The 23020-nt window shown below is 52.9% G+C and overlaps 1 protein-coding gene across 5 annotated transcripts in view; it reads left to right on the top strand.

Annotated features, from left to right (window-relative positions):
- Window positions 1-1987: 1987 nt before the first annotated feature.
- Window positions 1988-23020, top strand: part of ADGRG1 (adhesion G protein-coupled receptor G1) — a 48162-nt gene continuing 27129 nt past the window's right edge. The window contains exon 1 of one of the 5 annotated variants that reach the window (XM_016186863.2): window positions 1988-2130. Coding sequence is in view for 1 of the 5 variants with exons in the window: in XM_060185483.1 (XP_060041466.1) it covers window positions 8714-8768 (55 nt within the window). In the remaining 4 variants the exon portion in view is untranslated. Of the gene's footprint in view, window positions 2131-3587; window positions 3718-8698; window positions 8769-8821; window positions 8881-10166; window positions 10323-23020 lie in introns of those variants that run through there. The other 4 variants (XM_060185485.1, XM_060185483.1, XM_060185487.1 and 1 more) reach the window with 4 other exon arrangements.

The raw sequence follows: 23020 nt of genomic DNA, 5'->3' as shown, positions 1-23020 counted from the left end.
TTTATTTATTTAAATGAGAAATAGAGATAGCTAGCTAGATAGATACCAGAGCACTGTTCAGCTTTGGGTTATGGTGGTGCTAAGGATTGAGCCTGGGACCTCTGAGCCTCAGGCATGGAAGTCTTTTGCGTAACCTTTATGCTGTCTTCTCAGCGCCTGTATTTTCTTTTTTGCTGTTGTTGGAGTCAACCTGCCTTCACTATTTGTAGCTGACTTTCTCAGATAGACAGACAAAGAGAGACAGAGGGAGAGACATCCAGAACTGTAGCTCCCTTCAGTGTGGTGGGGGTCAGGCCTGGGTCATGTGCATGACGGGCCAGGCACACTCACCAGGTGAGGTATATCGCCAGCTCTGGTGTCTGTATATCTTTTTTTTTTAATATTTATTTATTTATTCCCTTTTGTTGCGCTTATTGGTTTATTGTTGTAGTTATTATTGATGTTGTTGTTGTTGGATAGGACAGAGAGAAATGGAGAGAAGTGGGGAAGACAGAGAGGGGGAGAGAAAGATAGACCCCTGCAGACCTGCTTCACAGCTTGTGAAGCGACTCCCGTGCAGGTGGGGAGCAGGGGGCTCGAACCAGGATCCTTATGCCAGTCCTTGTGCTTTGTGCCATGTACGCTTAACCTGCTGCGCTACCGCTCGACTCCCAGGTGTCTGTATTTCTTGAGGCTCACACTGAGTGGGGCAGGGTGGGGATCAACAGAGGGAAGACCCAGAGTAGATAACACCAAGCCTCAGATGTACCACTGACAGCACCCTGCATCTTTACTGTGAAACCCAAGTGAGAAGGCTGTGGGCAGCTGGTGTGGGTGTGACCATCTGGTCCTCTCTCTACCCGGAATGCCAAGCTTGAGCAATTGTGCCCCAAGCGCTCTCCCATCCTGGAACTCCGGCTCCTGTGATCTTGATAGAACTTGGCAGTTACTTCACAGGGCATGGGGTGGAGTGTGGGTGCTGGAAATCAGAGTCCTAACAAACACACAGGAAGCCACCGGGACTCCTTGGGTGCCCTTATCAGGGAGGGTGTCAGAAGCACTTCTGTCAGGGCACTGGGGAAACTCCAGGGCTCCTGGGGTTAGACCCGTCTCTCTCTGCTCTCTGTGCTCAGCCCTGGGGGTGGGACTGGCCCTGCTTTTCCACTGGATAGAGCAGAGGGGTGTCAGCATCTGGGGGTTTGCCAGGAGACGGAGGCTGGTAGGTGATGTAGGGGCAGGGATCCTCAGGAATGGCTGAGATAGACAGAAACTCTCTCTCGGGGACCTGGCATTCTAACATGTCACCTCTACTGTTATTCCAGGTATGTCTTAATGTTCCCATTTCTTTGTTCTCCTGTCTGCTTGTCTTCTTGAGACTGTGACTGGGCTCCCAGTACTGTAGACCTGAGGTGGGGGGACTCAGAAGGCATTGGGGCGGGGGGGCTGCCTGGATGCTGAAAAGCAACCCTAAAAACTGTTAGTCTGGGGCCAGATTGGAAGGCTGGAAGAGGGGCTGGGCCAGGAGGTGAGTGGTCTGCATTGAGGCAGGATGAAGGGCGACTGTCTAGACCATTCCTCTCTGTGGCACCCCCTCACATTGCGATCCAACTCTCATGCCAGACTCCCACCCCAGTCTCAGTTCTCCTCTGTGTCCAACAAAAGGCTAGACCGGTTCCCCCCTTTTCCTCTTCACCTGCATCCCATTTTCCTCTGCTAGCACTGAGTCTGGGCCCAGGATCCAGGTGGCTAAGCTCACGCTGCAGGCAGGCAGGGACTCGCAGGGTTGGCAATCACACATGGGGTGGGGGTGGCATACCTCCACAGCCCTGGGGCCACTGAGGCTGAGCTAGTCACATGCTCATCCAGGAGTGTGGGTGGGCTGGCAGCCTGGGAGAGTCAAGGCCTGAGGAGGGCTGAATGGAGGGAGGCTGGGCAGGGGTTGTACTCAGCACCCAAAGGATCTAGACAGTCCCCAAGGGGAAACCATGGAATGAGGGAGGGAGGAAAGGGCTGAACCAGGGCCAGCCGGAAGCAGGGCGGACAAGCAGGCGGAGCTTCACCTGAGGTTACCAGCACAGGCAAGCTCAGACTGGGAGCCAGAGTGCCTGGGAGAAGGTAGCAGGAAGGCAGGAGGCCTGGCCAGACCCAGAGGTAACAAGGCACTGTTCAGGGTGGGGGACAGGGCAAGGAAGGGTCCCAGTGTGGCCCCCTGCATCTTGGCCAGCCTGCAGGGCTAGCTTAGTGCCTGGGAAATGTGCTGGGTCCAGCGAGTCCAGGGTTCTGGGCTCAGCAGCCACAGCTGTGCTGGTCGTGAACTGCTTGGGGGAGTTTCTAGTGTGGGAGAGGAGGCTGTGGAAGGTGGAGGCCAAGGCTGGGCAGGCTCCGTGTGTGGACATGCAAGCAGGAGGCATGAGCCTAGCAGTACTCTGCTGGCACCCTGTGGGAAACCGGTTTGGGGAGCACGCAGGCCGGGCTGTTTAACTTTTGTCAAGGAGAATAAGCCGAGTCTCCCCAGTGGGCAACATGGCAGGGTGGGGGGACAGGGCCCAGGGTCAGACATGCCTTCCCTATCTGACCAGCATAGGGGCATCTTGCTCCTTTCCCACAGCTCTCTCATAAGCCCAACTGCTCCCCCAGGGGCCATCCTCACCCCTTCTGGGCCAAGTCTCTGTAATGAGACTCATGAGGAGAGGGTCAATACCTCTAGAGGGGGCGTGTCACGGGAGGGGGAGGCAGGTAAGCATGATAGCTCACCTGGATAGTGAACTTGCTTTGTCATGCATGGACCCAGGTTCTAGTGCACTGGAGGAAGCCTTGGCATTATGGTGTCTTTCCTTCTCTCTCTATTTCTCTCTCTTTTCTTTTATTTGATAGGGCAGAGAGAATTTGAGAGAAGAGGGATAGAGAGTGAGAGAGAAAATGAGACACCTGTAGCTCCACGTTACCACTCATGAAGCCCCCCTCCCTGCAGGTGGAGGCTGGGGGTTTGAACCCTAGCCCTTAATCCTGGTAACCTATGCGCTCCACCGAGTGCATCACCACCCAACCCCCCCCCCCCCATTTCTCTGTCTCTGTCTTTCTATCTGAAAAAAGTCTATTTGGAGCAGTAAACCCCTAGCAATGACAAAAATAGCTAAATATATTGGGTTGTTGGAAAAGTCATGATGCCTCTTTGCGTAGAAAACCAGAAAAAAATGCAACATGACTGTTTCGACAACCCAACTGATAGAGAAATACAGAACTGATCCCTCAGTGACCCTGTGGGCCCTGGGCCTGGTTGCCCCTCTCTGACCTACTCCTTTATCTACCATGGTGAGATGAGCAGGGACAATAGTCTGAAAACAAAGAAGGGAACAGCACCCTCCCCTCCATTCCAAGCCCGAAGCCACCATCAGCCAGAGAGGTGGGTGTCTGTCTGGGAAGGTACTGGCATCTGGCCAGCTCCACTCCTACCAGCCTGGCGCCTTGGGATGTGTGGGTAGTAGATCCCCCCCATGTTCCCCTGTTAATTAGGTAGCCCCATTAATGAGTGGCTGCCATCATTGCTCCATTACACACGCCTTCTGAGCCAGCTGCGCCCCAGCACTTAGGGGAGACCCCGGGGGTTCCCTGGCTCCTGGCAGGGGAGCCCAGCCAGAAGGTGGCCCTTCTGGGAGGCTGGGCACCCATGTACTTCCCAAGGAGGATGGGCTGTACCTCCACTTCTCCAGGAGAGAAGGCCAGCAGCCCTATTTCCAGGTGAGGAGCCAGAGCCCCCCCCCCTTCTAGAGTCTCCAGATGGACTCCTGCTGGGCCTATCTTATTACAGCTCTGCACGCTGCTCTGTGGGGGTGTGGGGATGTGGACAGGTCTTGGGAATAGACCCTGAGGCCATCAACTGAGAGAGTGCTCTCCTGATGAAGTCAAACCTGCCATTAGGGGCTGTCACTAAACCTCTCTGGGCCAGTTTACTTCCCTTGACACAGGAATGACATGACTCACTGCCCAACCAGGGGCATCTGTCCCAGCACTGGTGCATCTGAGCAGCTGACCCTCACCCCTAAATACCTCTCCAGTCAGGGTGGTGGGAGCCAGGCACAGGAGGGGGCATAGCTGCAGGGCCATTGGGCATCCTGGTTCAGAGTGAGGGCATCCTTTGGTGGAGTGAGAAGCTATCCTGCTTCCTCCATAGACTGATGATGTCACCTGCACATACTGAGGCTCAGCTCTCGATGGCTTCATGCCAAGTACCACACTGTGCTCCCCTAGGACATGGGGCACTATTGGGAGGAGCTCGGTGGGTTTGAGAGGCACTGTGGATCTCCCCAGCCCTTGGTTTCCCCAAGGAAAGGCTGCCTTTGAAGAGGTGTCTAGGGCCCCCCCTAGAAGAGCATCTTGCCCTCTTAGCTATAGCTGCACATTGGCTCTAGAAGCAAAGTGGGATGACAGTTTCCAACTCATCTGCTTTCAAGCCCATGAGTTGCAAAGGGGTCCCTTTCCATAGTTGGCTGCCAACTTCCCTGAGGAGCCTCAGACCCAACCCCCACCTCCCATAGTCAGAGGTTCCATGGGAGAGGCCATGGAGCCTGTCTTTGGTGGGATTGATGGGCTTAGGGTCTTCGGGTGGCTGGGAGGCAGGAGCGGCCTTCCAGGGTTGTTGTGGCTGGTTCCAACCCTCTGGTCAAGCGGGCATGAGGGTCCAGGGGGAGCTCAGACATTCCATCATGCCTAGGAATGGGTGCAGCCGCACTGTCTACCTTCTGTTTCAGACAGCAGGGCACCCAGGCGTGCCCACCTCCTAGGGCTGCCCAGTCAGCTAGAACTCTTTCCGAGAGCCTGGATCCCCTGGTGACCCCTTCCCGGCAGGATAGGAGCAGGCTGACTGTGTAGGGCTGGGGGAAGTGTCTGTCTGTCTGTGCTGTCTGGGCCAGTCCCAAGGCCGCTTCTTGTTGGCAGGTAACCAAGATGGCACTGGTGACTTGGGGGTGAAACTTGAATTCAGATTGTGTTTCTATTTTTGCCTGACCTCATGTTAATCTCCATATCCCCCCCTTCTCTCTCTCCCCTTTCAGTGTGCCTCAGTTTCCTCCTCCTGCTAGGGGGTCAAGTCAGCATCTAGTAGGGGCTGTGAGTGTGAAACCTCCAGGTCAAGTGTGAAACCACTGGCCAGGGGCCAGTGCTGGCAATAGGCCAGGACGCAGGAGCCCTAGGGTTGACAAGTGTCATTTAAAATTTTTTTTCTTTTTTTTATATATAGAATAAGACAGAAAAAAATTGAGAGAGACGGGGAAGATAGAGAGAGGAAGAGAAAGACACCTGCAAACCTGCCTCACCGCTTGTGAAGCAACCCCCTCCCCTGCAAGTGGGGAGCTGGGGGTTCAAGCTGGAATCCTTGTGCCTTTCCTTGCATTGTGCACTATGTGCACTTAACCCGGTGTGCTACTGCTCGGGCCCCCAAGTGTCATTTTTGAAACCTGGTGTAGGTGAATATAGGCGGGCAGTAGGAGGCTCCACCCCAGGGAGAGACTGTCCTTGGAACTCCAAATAAGGTCTCAGACTACAGACACAAACAGGGTGCACCGCCTGCCCCTTGCTCGCCCTGGCCTCACCGCTCATTCCACCACTGGGACTGATGCCAACCTCCTGCCCCCCAAGTCTGGACTTGAATCCCCTTTAGACTCCCTTCATTTCAACAATGACCAGCCAAGGTCTCTCACCCTTCCATGTCTCAGTGATGGAGTCCCCACTCCTTCTATGGGTGGGAGAGGCAGCCAGGCACCGGGCACACAGCTCCCTTTGTGAGGGTGGTTGAGTCACATGGACAATGCCATCTCCACCAGGCCCTGGGGCAGAGTGACAGGGATTCTGTGTCATGGGGCTGTGCAGCAGTGCTCCCCCCACCCTAGGCCAGGAGCCATTCCCATGGGAATGGACAGGGTGGTGGCTGAAGCTGGCTGCAAAGCAAGTGCTCTGGACCTCAAGATGTGAGACCTGGATTAGTCTGAATTCTGTTGCTGACTTGCTGGGAGGCTCTGAGATGTTACTCTCTTTGGGCCTCAGTGTTTATGTCTGTGAAATAGAACAATCTCGCTTTGTGGAGGTGATACTGGGAAAGTAAAGGCATTGCCAGCTCTGGCCTCTGTGTTGACCTGTTGACAGTCACAATGACACTTGCCGGCCTCTGTGTGTGACAGGCATTTGTGCTCAGTGCTTTCCAAGGTCACTTCATGCACCAGGAGAGATACCTGGATTGCACTGCTCTGTTATTATTGTTTTATTTATTATTATTTTTGGTTGTTGTTCTAACTGAACTTTTTCAGATAGAGATAAGCAGAGAGGGAAAGACATCATAGCACTGACACTTTCTCCAGTGTGGTGGGGGCTGGGCTCGAACCTGGGGAGCACACATGACAAAGCAGGAATACTGTCTAGGTGGGATGTCTTGTTGGCCCTGGACTGCTCTTGTTTCATAAAAATCTCATGTCCTAGAAGACCCAGTTTATTTTTATGACTAGTGATGCTATTATTGTGCCCATATGACACAACTATGTCCAGGTGAGAAGGGGGGGTTGTATCTCATAGGCTGGGGTAACACTGCCTGGTCACCCAGCTGATCACTGGGTGCAGATACCTGCCTGAACCTATAGCTTGGGCTTCTGGCTTATGGGTAGCAGCACCCCTGAACCACCTGCCTGAGTGAAAGTTCCCCAATGTTTAAAGGGGCACCCCATTTCATTGCACCCAAAGACAGCCTTGCTTCCCTGGTCTGCTTGCACTGACCCCCCCCCCACCCCAAGGGCAACAAAAGGGAATAAATGAATAAATGTTTTTTAAAAAATGTTTATTGGGAGTCGGGCGGTGGCGCAGTGGGTTAAGCGCACGTGGCGCAAAGCGCAGGGACCGGCATAAGGATCCCGGTTCGAGCCCCCGGCTCCCCACCTGCAGGGGAGTCGCTTCACAGGCGGTGAAGCAGGTCTGCAGGTGTCTATCTTTCTCTCCCCTCTCTCTCTGTCTTCCCCTCCTCTCTCCATTTCTCTCTGTCCTATCCAACAACAAAGCAACATCAACAATGGCAATAATAACCACTATGAGGCTGCAACAACTAGGGCAACAAAAAGGGGGAAAATGGCCTCCAGGAGTGGTGGATTCATGGTGCAGGCACTGAGCCCAGCAATAACCCTGGAGAAAAAAAAAAAAAAACAAGGGCAACAAAATGGAAAACAAATAAATATTTAAAAAAATGTTTATTTATTTATTCCCTTTTGTTTCCCTTGTTGTTTTATTGTTGTAGTTAATATTGTTGTTATTGATGTCATCGTTGTTGGATAAGACAGAGAGAAATGGAGAGGGGAGGGGAAGACAGAGAGGGGGAGAGAAAGATAGACACCTGCAGACCTGCTTCACGGCTTGTGAAGCGACTCTGCTGCAGGTGGGGGCTCCAACCGGGATCCTTACACCGGTCCTTGCGCTTTGTGCCACCTGCACTTAACCCGCTGTGCTACCGCCCGACTCCCATAAATAAATGTTTTTTAAAAAACTTAAAAAAAAAAGAATGACTCATTGTCCCAGTGCTCCACCTGAGTGGGTAGCATTCCCTCCGCCTGGAATGCCCTTCCTGCTGACCTCAGTTTATGAATTCAAGACCCAGTCTGGGACTGGCAAAATAGCTCACTTGGATAGTGTACTGCTTGGCCCTGCATGTGACTCAGGTTTGAGTCCCATCCCCATGGCATTGAAGGAAACTTTGTGACACTAATCTCTCTCTCTCTCTCTCTCTCCTTTTCTTTTCTCTCTCTCTGAAAAACAAAATAAAAACATGCTCCTCTGTGGATGAATACTTCCCCACCCCCAAAACCCCCACTCCCCATGCTTCACTTCAGCCTCTTACCTCTCCAGCAGGGACAGTGGCTGTCCTGGGATCCAGAGCAGATGTTGAGCGCCTGGAGAGAGAGTATAATGGTAGTACAAGGGACTTGTAAGTCCTAGGTTTGGTCTCTGGCACCACTAATAGAGCTAATTGGTGCTCTGATCCAAACTCCCCAAACAACAATAAAATCCCCAAAGGCAGTGGTGAACAAGGGCCTGACAGCCAGTAGGTGCTTGGTAGAGCCCACACATTTGGAGGTGCAGCCCCAGACCAGCTACTCGACCTTCCTTAGCTCCTTCTAGTCTCACACAGCAGGGGAGCCTGCCCCTCACTGAGAGTGAGTGAGCGGATCACCTCTACAGGGGCCCCTATTGACCTGCTGGTGGCAGCTGTCCTATATGGGTAGACCTGGGAACAGGTAGTGTGGGGATGAATGATTGTTCACTTAGTTTCTCTCCTCTGCCTCCCAGAGCCTGTTGGGAGCTGTGGTGCTCTTAACTGTCTCCCTGGTTTTACCTGATGTGGCTTTGCACTGGAGCCTGGCCCAGCACATAGTAGGTCTTGGTGAAACTGGATGGTGTGAGATAGGCATCCCCTGACCAGCTCCACCACCAATCACCTCATCCCTGTTAGATAGGCCTTGGGGAAACTGAGGCTCAGAGATGGTGACTTATCTGGAGGTGTGGCACCTCAGGGCTTCCCCATCATTTCCAGGACAACTCACTTCCATTTTTTTTTTTTGCTTCCTGACCCCCCTTCCTTCCCCCCAGTGTGAGCCAGCCCTTCCTGCCCTGGTAGCCAGGGTGTGTCCACTGTGGCTTGTGAGGTGGCTGCAGGCCTGGCATCAACCACAGCCTGACAGACTGTTGGGTTGACAACTCAGAGGACATGGCCCTTTCTGGAAGCTCTGGCTTGGAAGGGAGGTGCTCCTGCAACCCACCAGGTAGCTTTCTTGTCCCCTCTTCCCTAGAGCTTGGTTCTTGCAGGCAGGTGAAGTCTCAGGTCCCCTGAAGCCACGGGCATTGCCCAAGAGTCTCTCCTTCATGCTATCCCAGGTAGCTTTGCTGGGTCCACTTCTTGGAGACAGGCATGTGTGTATGTGTGTGTGTGTGTGTGTGTGTGTGTGTGTGTGTTTGTGTATGAGGCGGGAGGGGGGCCCTGCTGTGTCATGGCTTGGCCCCTGAGGTGTGGGGAGGCTAGTTTATGAGTGGTCGGGAGAGCAAGTCTGCCTGGGCTTTGGTCCCAACTGGGCCACTCCCCTACTCTCCATCCAGCTGTGTGACCTTGGGTAAGTGCATTCCCTTCTCTGAACTTCATTGCTATGCTCTCCAGGTTCCATCAGCATACTCCCAGAGTGTTCTTCAGGGTTCATCTAAGACCAGCCACTGGTCTCAGCCAGTTCTTCCCTTCCTATTTGGAATGTAGTTAATGGTCAGCTGGTGCAGTCATTATCCCTGTTAGTGTTGCTACTGCCACCACTCACCCACCTTCTGTTGTGAAATCCTCCTGGTACGTGGGGCCTAGAAATCCTCAGCCCGTTAGAGGACTGAGCTGCGTGTTGGAGGGAGCTACCCACTGAGACCCGTGGACAAAAGTCAGGTGGGAGACTCCATCCATTGCCACAGTTCCTTGAGCCTCTGAGGCCACCAGGAAGGGTTCTCTACCTGGGACCTCAGTTTCCCCCTTTGTTCCCACAGATGGACTAGAGGGACCCATTTCCAAAAGCTGCTGGGGGTGTGGGATCCCAAAGCTGCTCTGGGATGGGGACTTTGCCACGGGTCACTTGGCTGTGCAAAGCCTTGGAGACAGGAGGACTCAAGGTCAGGTGCTTGACTGTGCCTGGCCTGGCTGGCAGCACACCAACCCACTGGACACCCCCCCCCCCCCCCCATGCCTTCCGCTCTGCTGGTCTGCGCCAACTCCTGAGTGCTCCAAGGAGGCTGAACTCCTTCAGGAAGGGACAGTTTGTCGCCTGAGGAGGGGAGTACTGAGGCGGTGGGGGAGTGGTGGGGTGGGAGCATCCCGGTGGCCAGTCACTGGCCACATTCCTCTTTTCCCGACTCAGGGGAGGCAATGGCAGATGGAAAGTAAGGAGGCAGGGAGGCAGGGGGAGGCTGAGGTGCCCCCTTGCCCAGCGCTGAGTCATGTCCCCCACCCCCCCCATCACCACCTCAGTTCTCAGCCCTGCCCCCTGCAGTCTCTCTCTGAGAAATCTGTGACTCACGTTGGTTCGGTCACCCCCCCACCCCGCCCCACCTTCCCCCGGGGAGCCAGAGAGGAGGGAGGAGCCTCCATCAGCCAGGCACCGCCCCCCAGCTCCGCACAGGCTGTCTGTCTACTCCTCAGTAGTAAGAGGGCCTGGAGGGCTCTAGGCTGCCAGCTGGGCGGGGACCGCGACAGCAGGTTAAGGCTCTGAAGTGGATCTTGAAAGACAGTCCAGTTACCTGGCCTTCCGAGGGCCTCTCGCCCCTCCGCGGGACCCTCTGTGCAGAACCAGGTACCAGGGCAGGGCAGGGCAGAACAGGGTGGCAAGAGGGAGGAGGGACGGGACGCTTGAGGAATGGGGTGGGAGCTGCCCAGAGGAGGTTGTTGTAGAGTCAGGGGAGGAGGGCCAGGGGAAAATCTGGGATGGCGGCTGGACCCAAGGGGGTGGAGCCGCTTAGAACCGCAGGTCATGCATTAGCTGGGGAAACTGAGGCTCACGGTGGTCTAGGTGAGGTCAGGTCTCTGTCCCCTCTGCTTTCGCAGAGCAGGTGGGGAAGCTGACGAACAGAGAAAGTAGGAGGATCAACCCCCGTCACACAGCAGGACTGAGCACAGAGAACCAGTAGCCAGGTTTGGGGAAACCCCTAACAGTGAGAGCTGGTCCAGGGCACCCATGGAAGCTTGGGGCAGTCTGGCTTTTAAACACACAAGCAATCCTCAGGAAGAGGCATACCTGGCAGCAGGTCTGAACTAAGGGGAGGGAATACTTGGGAATCAGCCTCAGATTGTGGAGGAAGCAGGTGCTGGAGCTGGAGAATTCCCTGCCCCAGAGGCAGGACCACTCTACTTCTAGTGGAGTAGGGGTGAGGGGTGTGTGGGGGGGGTACTGCTGGCTTCTGTCTTCCCTCTTCCTCAAATGGTCTCTTTCACGAGGTGCTGGTATGGGGTTTCCTAGGGCTTGTTATTCCATCCAATTTATTTTATGTATTTGTATGAGATGTAGAGAGAGAATTTCACATGGATGAGAGAGAGAGAGAGAGAGAGAGAGAGAGAGAAATGGAGATGGAGAGAGGGGGAGAGAGATATGCGAGAGTACCACTCTGGTACATGGTGTACATGAGGATGGAGCTAGGACCCTCAGGTATGGTGTCCTGGGCTCTCCTATCTTATCCTCCTCTTTATGGAGGACTTAGAGGGTGCTGAGACTGGAGCAGCTCTGGCCTGAGTAGAGGGGATGGGGAAGGATGACTCTGGCTCCAGAGAAATGATTCCTATAAGCACTGATCAAACATCTTCTGTATTGTCCCCGGGATGGGGAGCATGGCAGCGAGTGAAGCAAATAAGGTGTCTTAGGGTTGTCTGTGAGCAACCCTCCCTCCACCCTGAGAGCCAAGGCTGCTTCCTTAGAGATGGGCATAGGCAGAGGGTAGGGAGAGCCTCGTCTCCACTCTGCTAGAGTTCCCAGCTTCTGAGTTACTTCCTCACATCCCAGGCCAAGGGCCAGGATTGTCTTGAGTCTTTATATCCAGTCTCCAAGGGTGAGAGCAGGTCTGGGGAAGACTGACCCTATTGCTATAAGGAAAGCCTGAGATACAGACCTCTCAATCTATTTTATTTTATTTTATTTGTGATTTACTAATGATTGACAAGATTGTGGGATAAGAGGGGTAAAATTCCATACAATTCCACTGCCAGAGTTCCATATCATGTCCCTTCATTGGAGGGTTCCTTGGTCTGGCTTCTGTAATTGCTTCTCTGCTGAACGTGGATATTGGCAGGTCCATCCATACCCTGGCCTATTTCTATCTTTCCCTGATGGGATAAGGCTCTGAGACCCCTCAGTCTTGACACCACTGCCCCCACCTTGCTTCACCTCTCTCTGGACCTCAGTTGTCCCATATGCACAGTAGGTGTGTGGGGGTGACACTAGCTGCTCTGCTCAGAGAGTGTCAGGTGGAGGACACCTTGCTGGCATGGTTCCTGAGGGGGAGGCTGTGCCAGGCAGCTGGCCCATTGTGGTGGGTGTCAGCGCCCTGGGTAGTGGGAAAGGGTGAGCAGCTTTGTGGGGATACACCCATCTTGGCAGAGCCACAAACCAGGCGGTTGGGAGCAGAGGCTGAGGAGAGAGATAAAGTTGCCAGTGGAGGAGGGCCCTTCTGAGTGGGCATCGGCTGTGCTGAGTGGGCAGGAAGAAGGAGGTCCTGGGGGTGAGGGCACTGCTGGCAGAGGGCCTTGCGTGGGGAAAGGTCTGCGGCAAGGACAGCTGGAGGAGACAGGCTGGGTGCCGGCACTGGAGATCTGGCAGGGGCCATTTCATAGGGCCTAGAGTGGCCAGATGACAGGCTTCAGTCTGCTCAGCAAGGGAGGGGCTGGAGGGGGGCTGAGTGCAGGGTGGGAAAGCTGTGTGGGGCTGGGAGTACATGATGCCATCCTTCAGGATGCTTGGGCCCTGAAAGCAGGGCTCTAGGCATTTGTTTGTGGTGGCAGCTTCAGAGATGGACAGGTGGATGGGGCAAGGCGGGGTGGGCAGGAGAAAGAAGTGCAGTGCTGGGGCAAGCTCTGTGTCCTGGGGATGTGGGACTCCACACCGGGCCCAGAAAGACAGAGAAGGGAGAGGGTACAGATACACTCCATGACTGGAGGCTCACTGAGCCACCCAGGTCTCTTCATCCTCAGCTACATGAAGTGGTGGGAGGTCGCGGGGGGGGGGTTCACTTGTTTTAGGGATACAAGTGGACTTGTAAGGGAAGGTTGAAGAGTCAGGGGCAGGGATGGGGAGTATGAGGAAAATGTGGCAACACAGATTCAAACCCCAGTGCTACCTCCACCACAAACCAGGACAGCTCTGCACCCCCAACACTGTGTCCAGGTGACCCTGGGCCTCCTCCTTCTGACTTACAGCAGATGGGGCATCATTTGAGCAAACTCAGTAGCTTGGGGCTCCAGGACCCCAGGGACCAGGCAGATGGAAAGTAAGGTGGGGGTGGTGGTGGGGGGAGGCTGGCATAAGGGCCTCTCAGATGAGGTCGGGTGGTTAGTCCCAAGGTGACCCTTTGCCTATCTAGCCTTCACATCCCACTGGGAGCTCCCATAGGCCCTTGGGGAATGCAGAGGACTCTGGGGTCAGCTCTGGGGTGCCAGAGAGAGACAGGGGATGAGCTCATGACACATGCGCCCACTGGTGCTGGGCACCCTGACAGGTGAGCTGAGATCCCTTGAGCCCTAGACTCCCCCTGGTTCTCTGGTGGTTGACCTGTTCTAGAACCATCCTGACCTTCGCCCCTCAGCCTCTGCTAGGCCCCCAGGCTCAGCACTTTATATCTCAGACGGGGCTTCTGCTGAACCAGCGCTGAGGACTTAGACACTGAGGCTTAGCCACCAGTGACCTCTGTCTGCAATCTCATCCATCAGATTCTCCAGCCCCTGCAGTGGGGAGAGGTCTCTGGCTCCCTCAGGCTTCATGCTGGGGACCTTGTCCCCATTCTGGCCCTGCCTGCACCTCTCTGGAGAGACAGGAGCACAGAGATAGCAAGGCCTGGGGACAGTTTTGGCTGGCCTAGTCCTCTTTGCTGGTGTGAACCCAAGAATGTGCCTCAGTTTTGTTGTTTGGAAGTGGACAACAGCTGTGCATCTGTCCAGAGCACTGTGAGAAGTCAGAGCAGCATCTGTCTACAGAAATGTTGCTTTATGATAATCTGCCCACTGGACAGATGGGTACACCGAGGCCCACAGATAGCATAGGGGAACTTCTTCATGCCTCCTACCCCAAGAACGCTGGAATCACTGAACCCTGCAGAAGCCCCTGTGACTTGTGTGGTGGTGGTGATGGGGGGAGCATCAGGGCTGGCATTGGGCCCTTGGGCTGGCGCCGGCTCCAGTGGTTTGTGGTGCTCTAGGCAATTCCAGGCAGGCGGAGATAAAAGCCTAGCTGGGAGGAGCTGGCAGAGCTTCTGGCCCCAGTGGCACCTTCTGCATTAGTGGGAGGTGGCCAGTCCTGGAGCCACTTAGTTCTGGCCCCTGTAAGGACAGTGGGTCTGCAGGAATGGCTCCAGGTAGCTCCCCAGGTGCAGGGCCACTGAACCAACTCCAGCAGAACAGCGAGAGACAGATGGGATCTGTCTCTGATGCTTCCCAGACCTCTCTCTCCTTCCCTCCATCCCCCAGGGATGAAGCTCTAGCCTGGGCTCTCTTTACCTGCAGGAGAGGGGGACAAGCTTCAGGGGCTTATGCCTTGCTGTTTTCAGTTACTAGCTTCCTGGGTTCCTTCCTTCCTTCCTTCCTTCCTTCCTTCCTTCCTTCCTTCCTTCCTTCCTTCCTTCATACCCTTCCTTTCTTCCTCTCTCTCTTTCTCCTCTTTCTTTCTTTCTTTCTTCTTTTCTTCCTTCCTTTCTCTCTCTCTCTCTTTCTTTCTTTTTTTCTTTGTCCTTTCCATTCTTTTTCTCTTTTTATTTTATTGGATAGAGGCAGAGAGCAATGGAGAGGGAAGTGGAGATAAGCAGGGAGAGAGAAAGAGACAACTGCAGCATTACTTCTCTACTAGTGAAGCTTTCCCCCTATAATTGGAGATAGGGTGCTTAAATCTAGGTCCTTGTGTGTGGTGATACGTGTGATGGCACATGGAATGCCAGGGATCAAACTCAGAACCTCATGCTCTTAAGCCCATACTTTAGCCACTGCACTACCTCCCAGGCCACTTGAGCCTCAGTTTCCTTTCTGCTGTAGGGGGATGGCAGCACCACTCCAGACAGGGCTGTACTTGAATCTGGGCATCAAAGTATATACCTGACACCCTGCACAGCTTCCAGAGCCCCTCACACACCTTGGCTGGAGACTTCGTCTTCAAGGTCACGTGGAGGCTTCCATCTTTGAAGAGTGAACTTGACTGAGCAGCTTAATTTCTCCAGGCCTCGTGACTCAGGCTGTCAGATGGGGCTGCTGAGGTCCATGAGCCACAGAGACCCCTGCCCAGCTGTCCTCACCTCTGCTCCTCTATCATTTGGCTGCCCCTGGGGACAGGCAGCACAAGGTGGCTCTGATCCACCCTGCCAGCTGTGTGAGTGTGGACAGGTGTGCTCACCTTTCTGGGTCACACTTTCCCCATCCTTAAAAAGCAGCTGCTAGGGCCAGGGAGACAGCATAATGGCTGTGCAAAAGACTCTTGTGCCATAGACCCTCTAAGGTCCCAGGTTCAATTCCCTATACCACCACAAGCTAGAGCTGATCACTGTTCTAGTAAAATAAAATAAAACAGACTAAAATAACAAAATAAGGTGACAAAGGCACCTTGAAGGGCAGAGTGAGTCAATGAATCTGAGCTGCTGGGTGTAGCACCTGCCGCGGCTCATGTGATGTCATCATTGCCACAGCTCTGGGCTGCCACCAAGCCCTCCCCTCGGGGACCAGCAGCAAGCAGTTCTAGTCCTGCCATCCCATGAGGTCACTGGGAAAAGCTTCAAATGTGTCACCCTGCCCCCATGGACACGCCCATACATGGAGTCTTTTGTGTTTTAAATAATAGCAGGGTATAAAACCAAGGCCCCTTGCATGCCAGGCATGTGCTCTAACGCTGAGTCACCTCCCTGGCCTTTTTTTTTTTTTTTTCCTATGAGAGACCAAAGCACTGCTCCACCATGTTCGTCTTAGCTGTGCTTGTGTTGTACTGGGGTAGAGCCCTGGATTGTACTTGCTGAGCTACCTCCCTTCTCCTGGGGGCTCTATCTGTTGGCCTGAGAAGCTGCCTAAGTCTGGGGCCTGTTCTGCTCCTGGAGACTCCCCAAGTCTGACCGACTTGGCCTATGTGCTGGATCTGAAAGGAGACCTGGATTCTAGCTGCAGTGGCTTCTCTCAGGGACTAAGCTCCTGTGGTCCCCAAGGCTGGGTTGGTGGCCCACCCTTTCTGGGTCCCTGGTGAGGCCTGGATCTCAGGGCTTGCCTCAGTGGCTATACTCTGGCCTCACCCCTGGTGGCAGACAACTACTCAGACCCACCTGCCTCCATGGTAACAGTTGCAAAGGGTGACTGACCCCCAGGGGCTGGCTGGGCAGCTGAGTCACACTTGGCCCCATGTGTACCCTCTGTCCACTGCTTCTCAAGCTGTATCACCATCCAGGAGTGTGTTATCCCTGCCTCCCAGGTAAGGGGTGGCAAAGGATTCCTAGTAATCCAACACCCCCAGCCCTGTGTGTTCAGCTTCACTACAAAGCCTTACGTTAGCCCTGGATGCCACTGGCCTGGACATTAAAATCTTTTCTTTTCTTTCTTTTTTTTAGATTTTTTTTTTTTAATTTATTTTCCTTTTTGTTGCCCTTGTTGTTTTTCATTGTTGTTGTAGTTATTGTTGTTGTTGTTATCATTGATGTTGTCATTGTTAGATAGGACAGAGAGAAATGGAGAGAGGAGGGAAAGTCAGAAGGGGGAGAGAAAGACAGACACCTGCAGACCTGCTTTACCGCTTGTGAAGCGACTCCCCTGCAGGTGGGGAGCTGGGGGCTCCAACCGGGATCCTTTTGCTGGTCCTTGCGCTTTGTGCCACATGTACTTAACCTGCTGCCCGACTCCCGGACATTAAAATCTTGACCTGCCAACACCCATGTCCAGTGGAGAAGCAATTACAGAAGCCAGACCTGCCACCTTCGGCATCCCATAATGATTCTGGGTCCATGCTCCCAGAGGGATAAAAAAATAGGAAAGCCTCCAATGGCGGGATGAGATGTCTAACTCTGGTGATGGAATTATATCTGTGGAATTATATCCCTCTTATTCTACAGTCTTGTCAATCATTATTAAATCATTAAATAAAAAGAATCTTAAAGCTTATTTCCTAAGGAGGTGGTTGAGCCCAAGGACCCAGCCCAAGGGCAGCGGCAGGTCTCAGGTCCCTTTCCCAGGGAGCAGCCTCCTACCTCTGAACCTGAGCCTTTCTTGCTGGTGTCCCAGCTGGGGCTCTGAGTGGAGACAGTGAGTTCTCATTCTGGCTGATGTCTAGGTTTGATGGAGATGTTGTAAAGGGAGCTTGAACACCATATGGAGGTATGTACAACCCCTTCCCACTTTCTGGTCTTGGCAGGGAGAGAGCGGCATCAGCTCCTATCTTCTGCCCAGGCATTCTGTCCCCAGGTGGCACAAACTAGCTACTTCAGTGGATCTGCGCCTCTCAGATCTAAAAGCCCTCTCTCTCCTGGCCTGGCCTGTTACCACCCCAGCCTCACCATTAGCACTCTCCCATTACTCCTCCAGGGAATCAGGGAACCTGTGAACAGCTCAGCAAGCTGGAAGGCAGTGCTGAGGACTGAGGGTGGAAACTTTGGCATCCCCACCCCCAGAACCCTGGGGGGCTGGTACTGAGCCTTGCTCTCCTTCATCACATAGGCCTGTGCCTGGGCGAGGTATTCCTGGCCACCGTGGCACTTCTGGACCCACACACCTGCAGGTGGCACTGCCTTTGTGGGAGTGCTGGGCAGGGCGGAAGGAAGGTTATCCTTTGGTCTCCTCAAAGCTGCACTTATCCTGCGTCTGGTGTGACTGCCGCACCCTCTTGGGACTCTGTCACCCTGCACACACCCTGGAGTGGATAGGTGGGGTTGGTGCTTCAGTTCCTGGGTGGGGACCTGAGGGTCTGCAGGTCCTGGTGTTGGGACTGAGGGGTTGGGGGAGGGCTGGAGCCTAGTGCAGCTATGGGGGGGCGAGGACAGTCAGGACCCCTCGGGGAAGTCTGCAGCCCCTGTCAGCAGGGCCAGGAGTTTTGCCTCTGCTCTTTCTTCCATGTGGGTTTGGGGAAACAGAGTGAAAGGCTGCAATAACTCTACCCAGGGAGGATGGTGGTGTTTGTTTCCAAGTGTGGGGCAGGGGAAGGAGTGTATGGGTTTGGCCATCATTCTGGGCTGTGCTGTCTTGGACCCTTTCATTGAGCTGCTTCTCTGGAGTGGCTGGTGCTTCCTCTCTCTTTCTCTCTCTCTGTCCTGGAGCTTCCAGGACTGGGCTGGGCTGGGGAACCTCCTAGGACAAGGGCAGTCACACAGACCATGGAGTCTGCAGAGCTGAATTGAGGTCTAGTTGCACCAGTTGTGTGACTGGCTTCACTTCTCTGAGCCTCCGTTCCCTCTGTTGTAAAATGGCATTGTGGTGTGTCCTTGGAGGGTGGCCATCTGTGTGTGAGATGTCAGGTTGCCTCATACAGGCCCCTTCCCTGCTCCAGCAAACATGCCTATGTCTCTCCCATCCCCCACTCCCTCCCCCCTATACTGCAGGCTTGGGATCTACTAACTCTCTAGTTCCTAGATCCCATGATCCTCCCTGACCAGTGACAGGTGCCCTTACTCATCCCCCCCCCCCCTTGGAGAGACCACAGGAAGCCCAGATGGCAGTGTGGCATTTGTAGCAACAGACATGGGAACCTCTCTCACTTGCAGCCCTTCTTCTTACTCCCCCCCCCCCCCCCACCCCAGCCCTGGGCCATAGGAACAGCTAACAGTGGGTGGGTGGTGGCTTTGCCTTCCTGTACTAAGAAAACCCCAAGGTTTGTGTAGCCTAAATTTAGATGGGCTCTCAGACATCACCTGACCTGGAGACCTGGAGAGTATCTGCACCCTCATAGTTTGGGAAAGGCTTGGTGCTGCAGGATCCTGTCCTGTGGAACTTGTCAGAGAGGCTGGGGTGGGGCTGGGGTGGGGGAGATCCTCTCACTGCTCTCAGGAACACAGAGTCAAGGGAGGCCCTCCCATGCCCAGGCACCTGCAGGGGTGTGCATGCCCCTGACCTAGCCAGATGCTGTGGCATGGGGACAGATTTGTGCTGTAAGCCCTGGCCCAACCCTGGGGTGTTAACGAATCAGGAACTGGTCCCTCTTGGGAAGAGACTTCTAGTTGGCTGAGCTGCATTAGGGCCCCAGGAGGGTTCCATTCATTCATGTAACTAGTGATCATTGAACACCTGCTGTGGGCCAGACACTGGAAATACAGCCAGGGGCAAGGCAGACAAGCATAGAGAAATGGACCTGGGGTAGGCCACTCCCTGACAACATTGAATGGGATATGGTTAATGAGAAGGGACACCCCAGAAGAGAGCAGTGATGAAGGGGAAGAGGAGAATTGACAGTGGGGACTCACAGAAGTCTTCCTAGGTAGGGAACATCTGAAATATGTCCTAATAGGGCTGGGTAGCACTGTATTTGGTAGAACAAATACATTAGAGTGTGCAAAGATCCGGGTTCAAACCCCAGGTCTCTATCTATGAAGGGGTGAAGCTTCATGAGCAGTGAAGCTGAGCTGCAAGAATCTTTCTTTCCTCCTCTTTACCGTCCCTTTCCCTCACAATTTCTCTTTGTTTCTATCCAAAATAAATGAATAAAATATTTGATATGGCCTAAGAAGGTGACTAATCAGGGCAAGAACTTTGGAGAACACAGACTCTGCTAAGAGTGAGAGAACATGCTTTGGGAAGGCATGTGCAAAGGCATTGCATGAGGGCATGAGTAATGGAGCTGGTGAATGCACAGGAGGGTGGGGTAGCGTCCCTAGTTCACTGTTTTGATAGGCACACTGTTCCTTGAGCCTCTGCGATCTGCCATCTGTCTGTCTGTTGTCTGTCTGTCTATCTATCTATCTAGAATGAGAGAGAAGAAAGCAGAGCACTGTTCAGCTTTGGCAGAAGGTGGTGCTGGGGATTGAACCTGTGGCCTCTGGGACCTCAGGCATGCAAGCTGGTGCTCTAATAGGCTGAGCTCATAGCTCCTCCACATTCTTCCCATATTATAGTGTCCCATTTTTCTCTGAGCTGAATTTTTAAGGAAAAATTTGATGAATGACATTTTTAAAAAAAAATGTTGTGATTCACCAATAAGTATGGCTTTATTATTTTTTTATCTTTGGAAAACGTAAGTCAGGTGGTTCAGGAGGTGAAGCAGTGAATAATTTGTTGGACTCTCAAGTATGGGGTCTCAAGTTTGATCCCCGGCAGCACATGTGCCAGAGTGATGTCTGGTTCTCTTTCTATCTCTTCCTGTCTCTCTCATAAATAAATAAAATATATAAAAAAGAAAAATATAATTCAGATGCTATCAGTTTTTCTATAGCTTTGCTGATATACTTACATATATATAATTTTAATGTTTTTTATTAATGATTTAATATTGATTTCCAAGATTGTTTTTATTTTATTTTATTTTTTATTATCATTATTTATTGGATAGAGACAGCCAGAAATCAAGAGGGAAGGGGGTGATAGAGAGGGAGAAACACAGAGAGACACCTGTAGCCCTGCTTCACCACTCATGAAGCTTTCCTCCTGCAGGTGGGTACTGGGGCCTCGAACCTGGGTCCTTGAGCATTGTGATACTAGCGCTCAACCAGGTGCACCACCACCCAGCCCCAGTTTCCAAGACTGTAAAGGGTATAATTGTAATAGAGGTGTCATTCCAGACAGTTTCCACCACAAGAGTTCTGTGTCCCATCCCCTTCACTGGAAACTTCCCTATTCTTTTTCTTTCTTTTCTTTTTTTTTTTTTTAACTTTTTTTAAAAATTAAAAATATATATTTATTTTCCCTTTTGTTTCCCTTGTTGTTTTATTGTTGTAGTTATTATTGTTGTCATTGATGTCATTGTAGTTGTAAGGACAGAGAGAAATGGAGAAAGGAGGGGAAGACAGAGAGGGGAGAGAAAGATAGACACCTGCAGACTTGCTTCACTACTTGTGAAGTAACTTCCCTGCAGGTGGGGAGCCGAGGGCTCAAACCCGGATCCTTACACCGGTCCTTGTGCTTTGCGTCACATGTGCTTAACCCGCTGTGCTACCGCCTGACTCCCCTGGAAACTTCCCTATTCTTTACCCCTCTGTGAATATGGACCAAAATTCTTTCTGTGTGTGCAGTGTTAATGTGACCATAAGTTGGCAGACTATGAAATGGAACACGTGCAGAAGGTGGGAGTTCTGACTTCTGTAATTGCTTCTCTGCTGGACATGAGTGTTGGGAGGTCGACCCATACCCCCACATACGTACATACATACATACATAAAATTATATAATTAGGTTTAAAGGATACACATTATATATATCCTTTAAAACCACGAATGGGATCACATAGTTTTCCTGAAGGGCACTTGCTTCCACTGTCAGGAGGACAGATGGAAGTTACATGCTACGTATTTAAATGTTTACATCAGCAGAGCCCAGGAATGGGTCTGTCAGATGAAATAGCTTCTCTGTCCATACTTGGAGAGATGCACATATATAAAGACAAAACTTAAGCTGTGTGTGCAGTGTTAATGTGACCATAAGTTGGCAGACTATGAAATGGAACACGTGCATGAGCCCTGTGTGTGTGTGCGTGCATGTGTGTGTGTCTGTGTGCTGCACTTGGGCAGGGAGCTGTGGGTATGGAGCTGGGCAGTGCTCATGCCTGGCCCTACCCACCCCAGCTGACTCTGGGCAGCATTGAGTTACCAGTGATGGTAGTTATTTTTATGACTCCAAGTACTTAAGCCACTCTGGGTGGAAGTAGGGGGTTGTGCCTCTGCTTCTCTGTGCGTCTCTACAGTAAGTGAACACCTAGCGTGTACAAACAGTCAGAGGGAACCTTTGTGCCTTTTGCTGGCTCCCCTGAGCCCACCCCCTGTTAGCCCCTCTTCAGCACTGGAGCTTTCAATCTACAGTGGCTGCATTTTCTAGGGCCCAGCAGCCCTGGGGTGCTTTCCTGGCCAAGGTTCCACCGAGAACAGCAGCTCCTTTCTTTGCTTTCTTTTCCTCTTCCTCCGGGGGCCAGAAATAGCGCCTGAATGGGACTCAGTCCTGGGCCAGGCATGGGGGCGGTGTTGGGGGGGGGAGACACAGGACTGGAGACAGGAGTGAGACAATAGCCGGCTCCTTACTGAAGCTGCCCCCCTGGTTCTGCTCCAAGGCTTGCGGGGGGGGGGGGGGGGGAGCAGGCTCAGTGTCCTCACAGCCCAGCCCTGGTGCATTTCCCATGGCCTCTGCAGAAGCTGCCCAGCGCCTCTTAATTACCCAGCAAGCTCCCCACTTGCTGTGGGAAAGTCTTTGTACTGCCTGGCTGAGACCCTGGGCTGCCCTGCCTGTCTTTGCTCTGTCGCTGGTCTGGTCTGGCCCCCTGAACACACTGCCCTCCCTCTCCCTATCTCCCCAGTTTCTCCTCTGTCCCTTTTGATCCCTGAAGACCTCCCGGTGACTCTGATGTCCTCTTTCCTTTGACTGACTGGTTAGGAAAGACTTTTTGAAGGTCTAAAGGATGCAGCCTCTTGGGAGGAGGTGAGCTGTCTGTTGTTGGAGGTAATCAAATACAAGTTTGGACATGCACTTCGTGGGGGTGGGATTAGTCAGACATCTGATCGATGATTGATGGTTACGTCTTCTTGTCTCAGAGGAGCTCTTGACTTGGAGCCTGTGTCCCTCCCTTACCTATTAGGTGGCCTTGAGCTTGAGCAAGCCATATCACCTCTCTCACGCCCAGTTTTCTCATCTATAAGAACAAGTCTAGCCTCGCAGAATGATGTAAAGGATACCTCCAGATACCCTTAAGGCCTGACACAGAGGAAGAGTTGCAGAAGCTTTGTCCCCTTCTCCTACCACCTTGGGCTGGCACCTGCCCTGGAACACAAAGCAAAAGCTACTCTTGTCTCCCAGGGAAGTCTGTTGAAAATCTAAGGGGATTGTCCCACTCCAGAGCTAACACTGAAGGAAGAGTCCCAGTGGGCAGTAGCACTGAGAGGACTTCATGGTAGAGGTGGCCCCCTAAGGTGCTTCCAGGGGAGGGCAGAGCACTTTTCAATTTTTTTTTTAAATTTAATAATGATTGACAAAATTGTGGGACAAGAGGGGGTACAATTCCACACAATTCCCACTACCAGAGTTCCATATCCTATCCCCTCCATCGGAGGCTTTCCTATTTTCTATCCCTCTGGGAGTATGGACCCAGGATCATTATGGGATGTAGAAGGTGGGAGGTCTGGCTTCAGTCATTGCTTCCACTGGACATGGGCA

This window comes from Erinaceus europaeus, chromosome 2 (assembly GCF_950295315.1).
Source record: "Erinaceus europaeus chromosome 2, mEriEur2.1, whole genome shotgun sequence".
Lineage (NCBI taxonomy): Eukaryota > Metazoa > Chordata > Mammalia > Eulipotyphla > Erinaceidae > Erinaceus > Erinaceus europaeus.
Note: the sequence above shows the minus strand (reverse complement) of the source record. Positions and strands in the feature narration are given on the sequence as shown.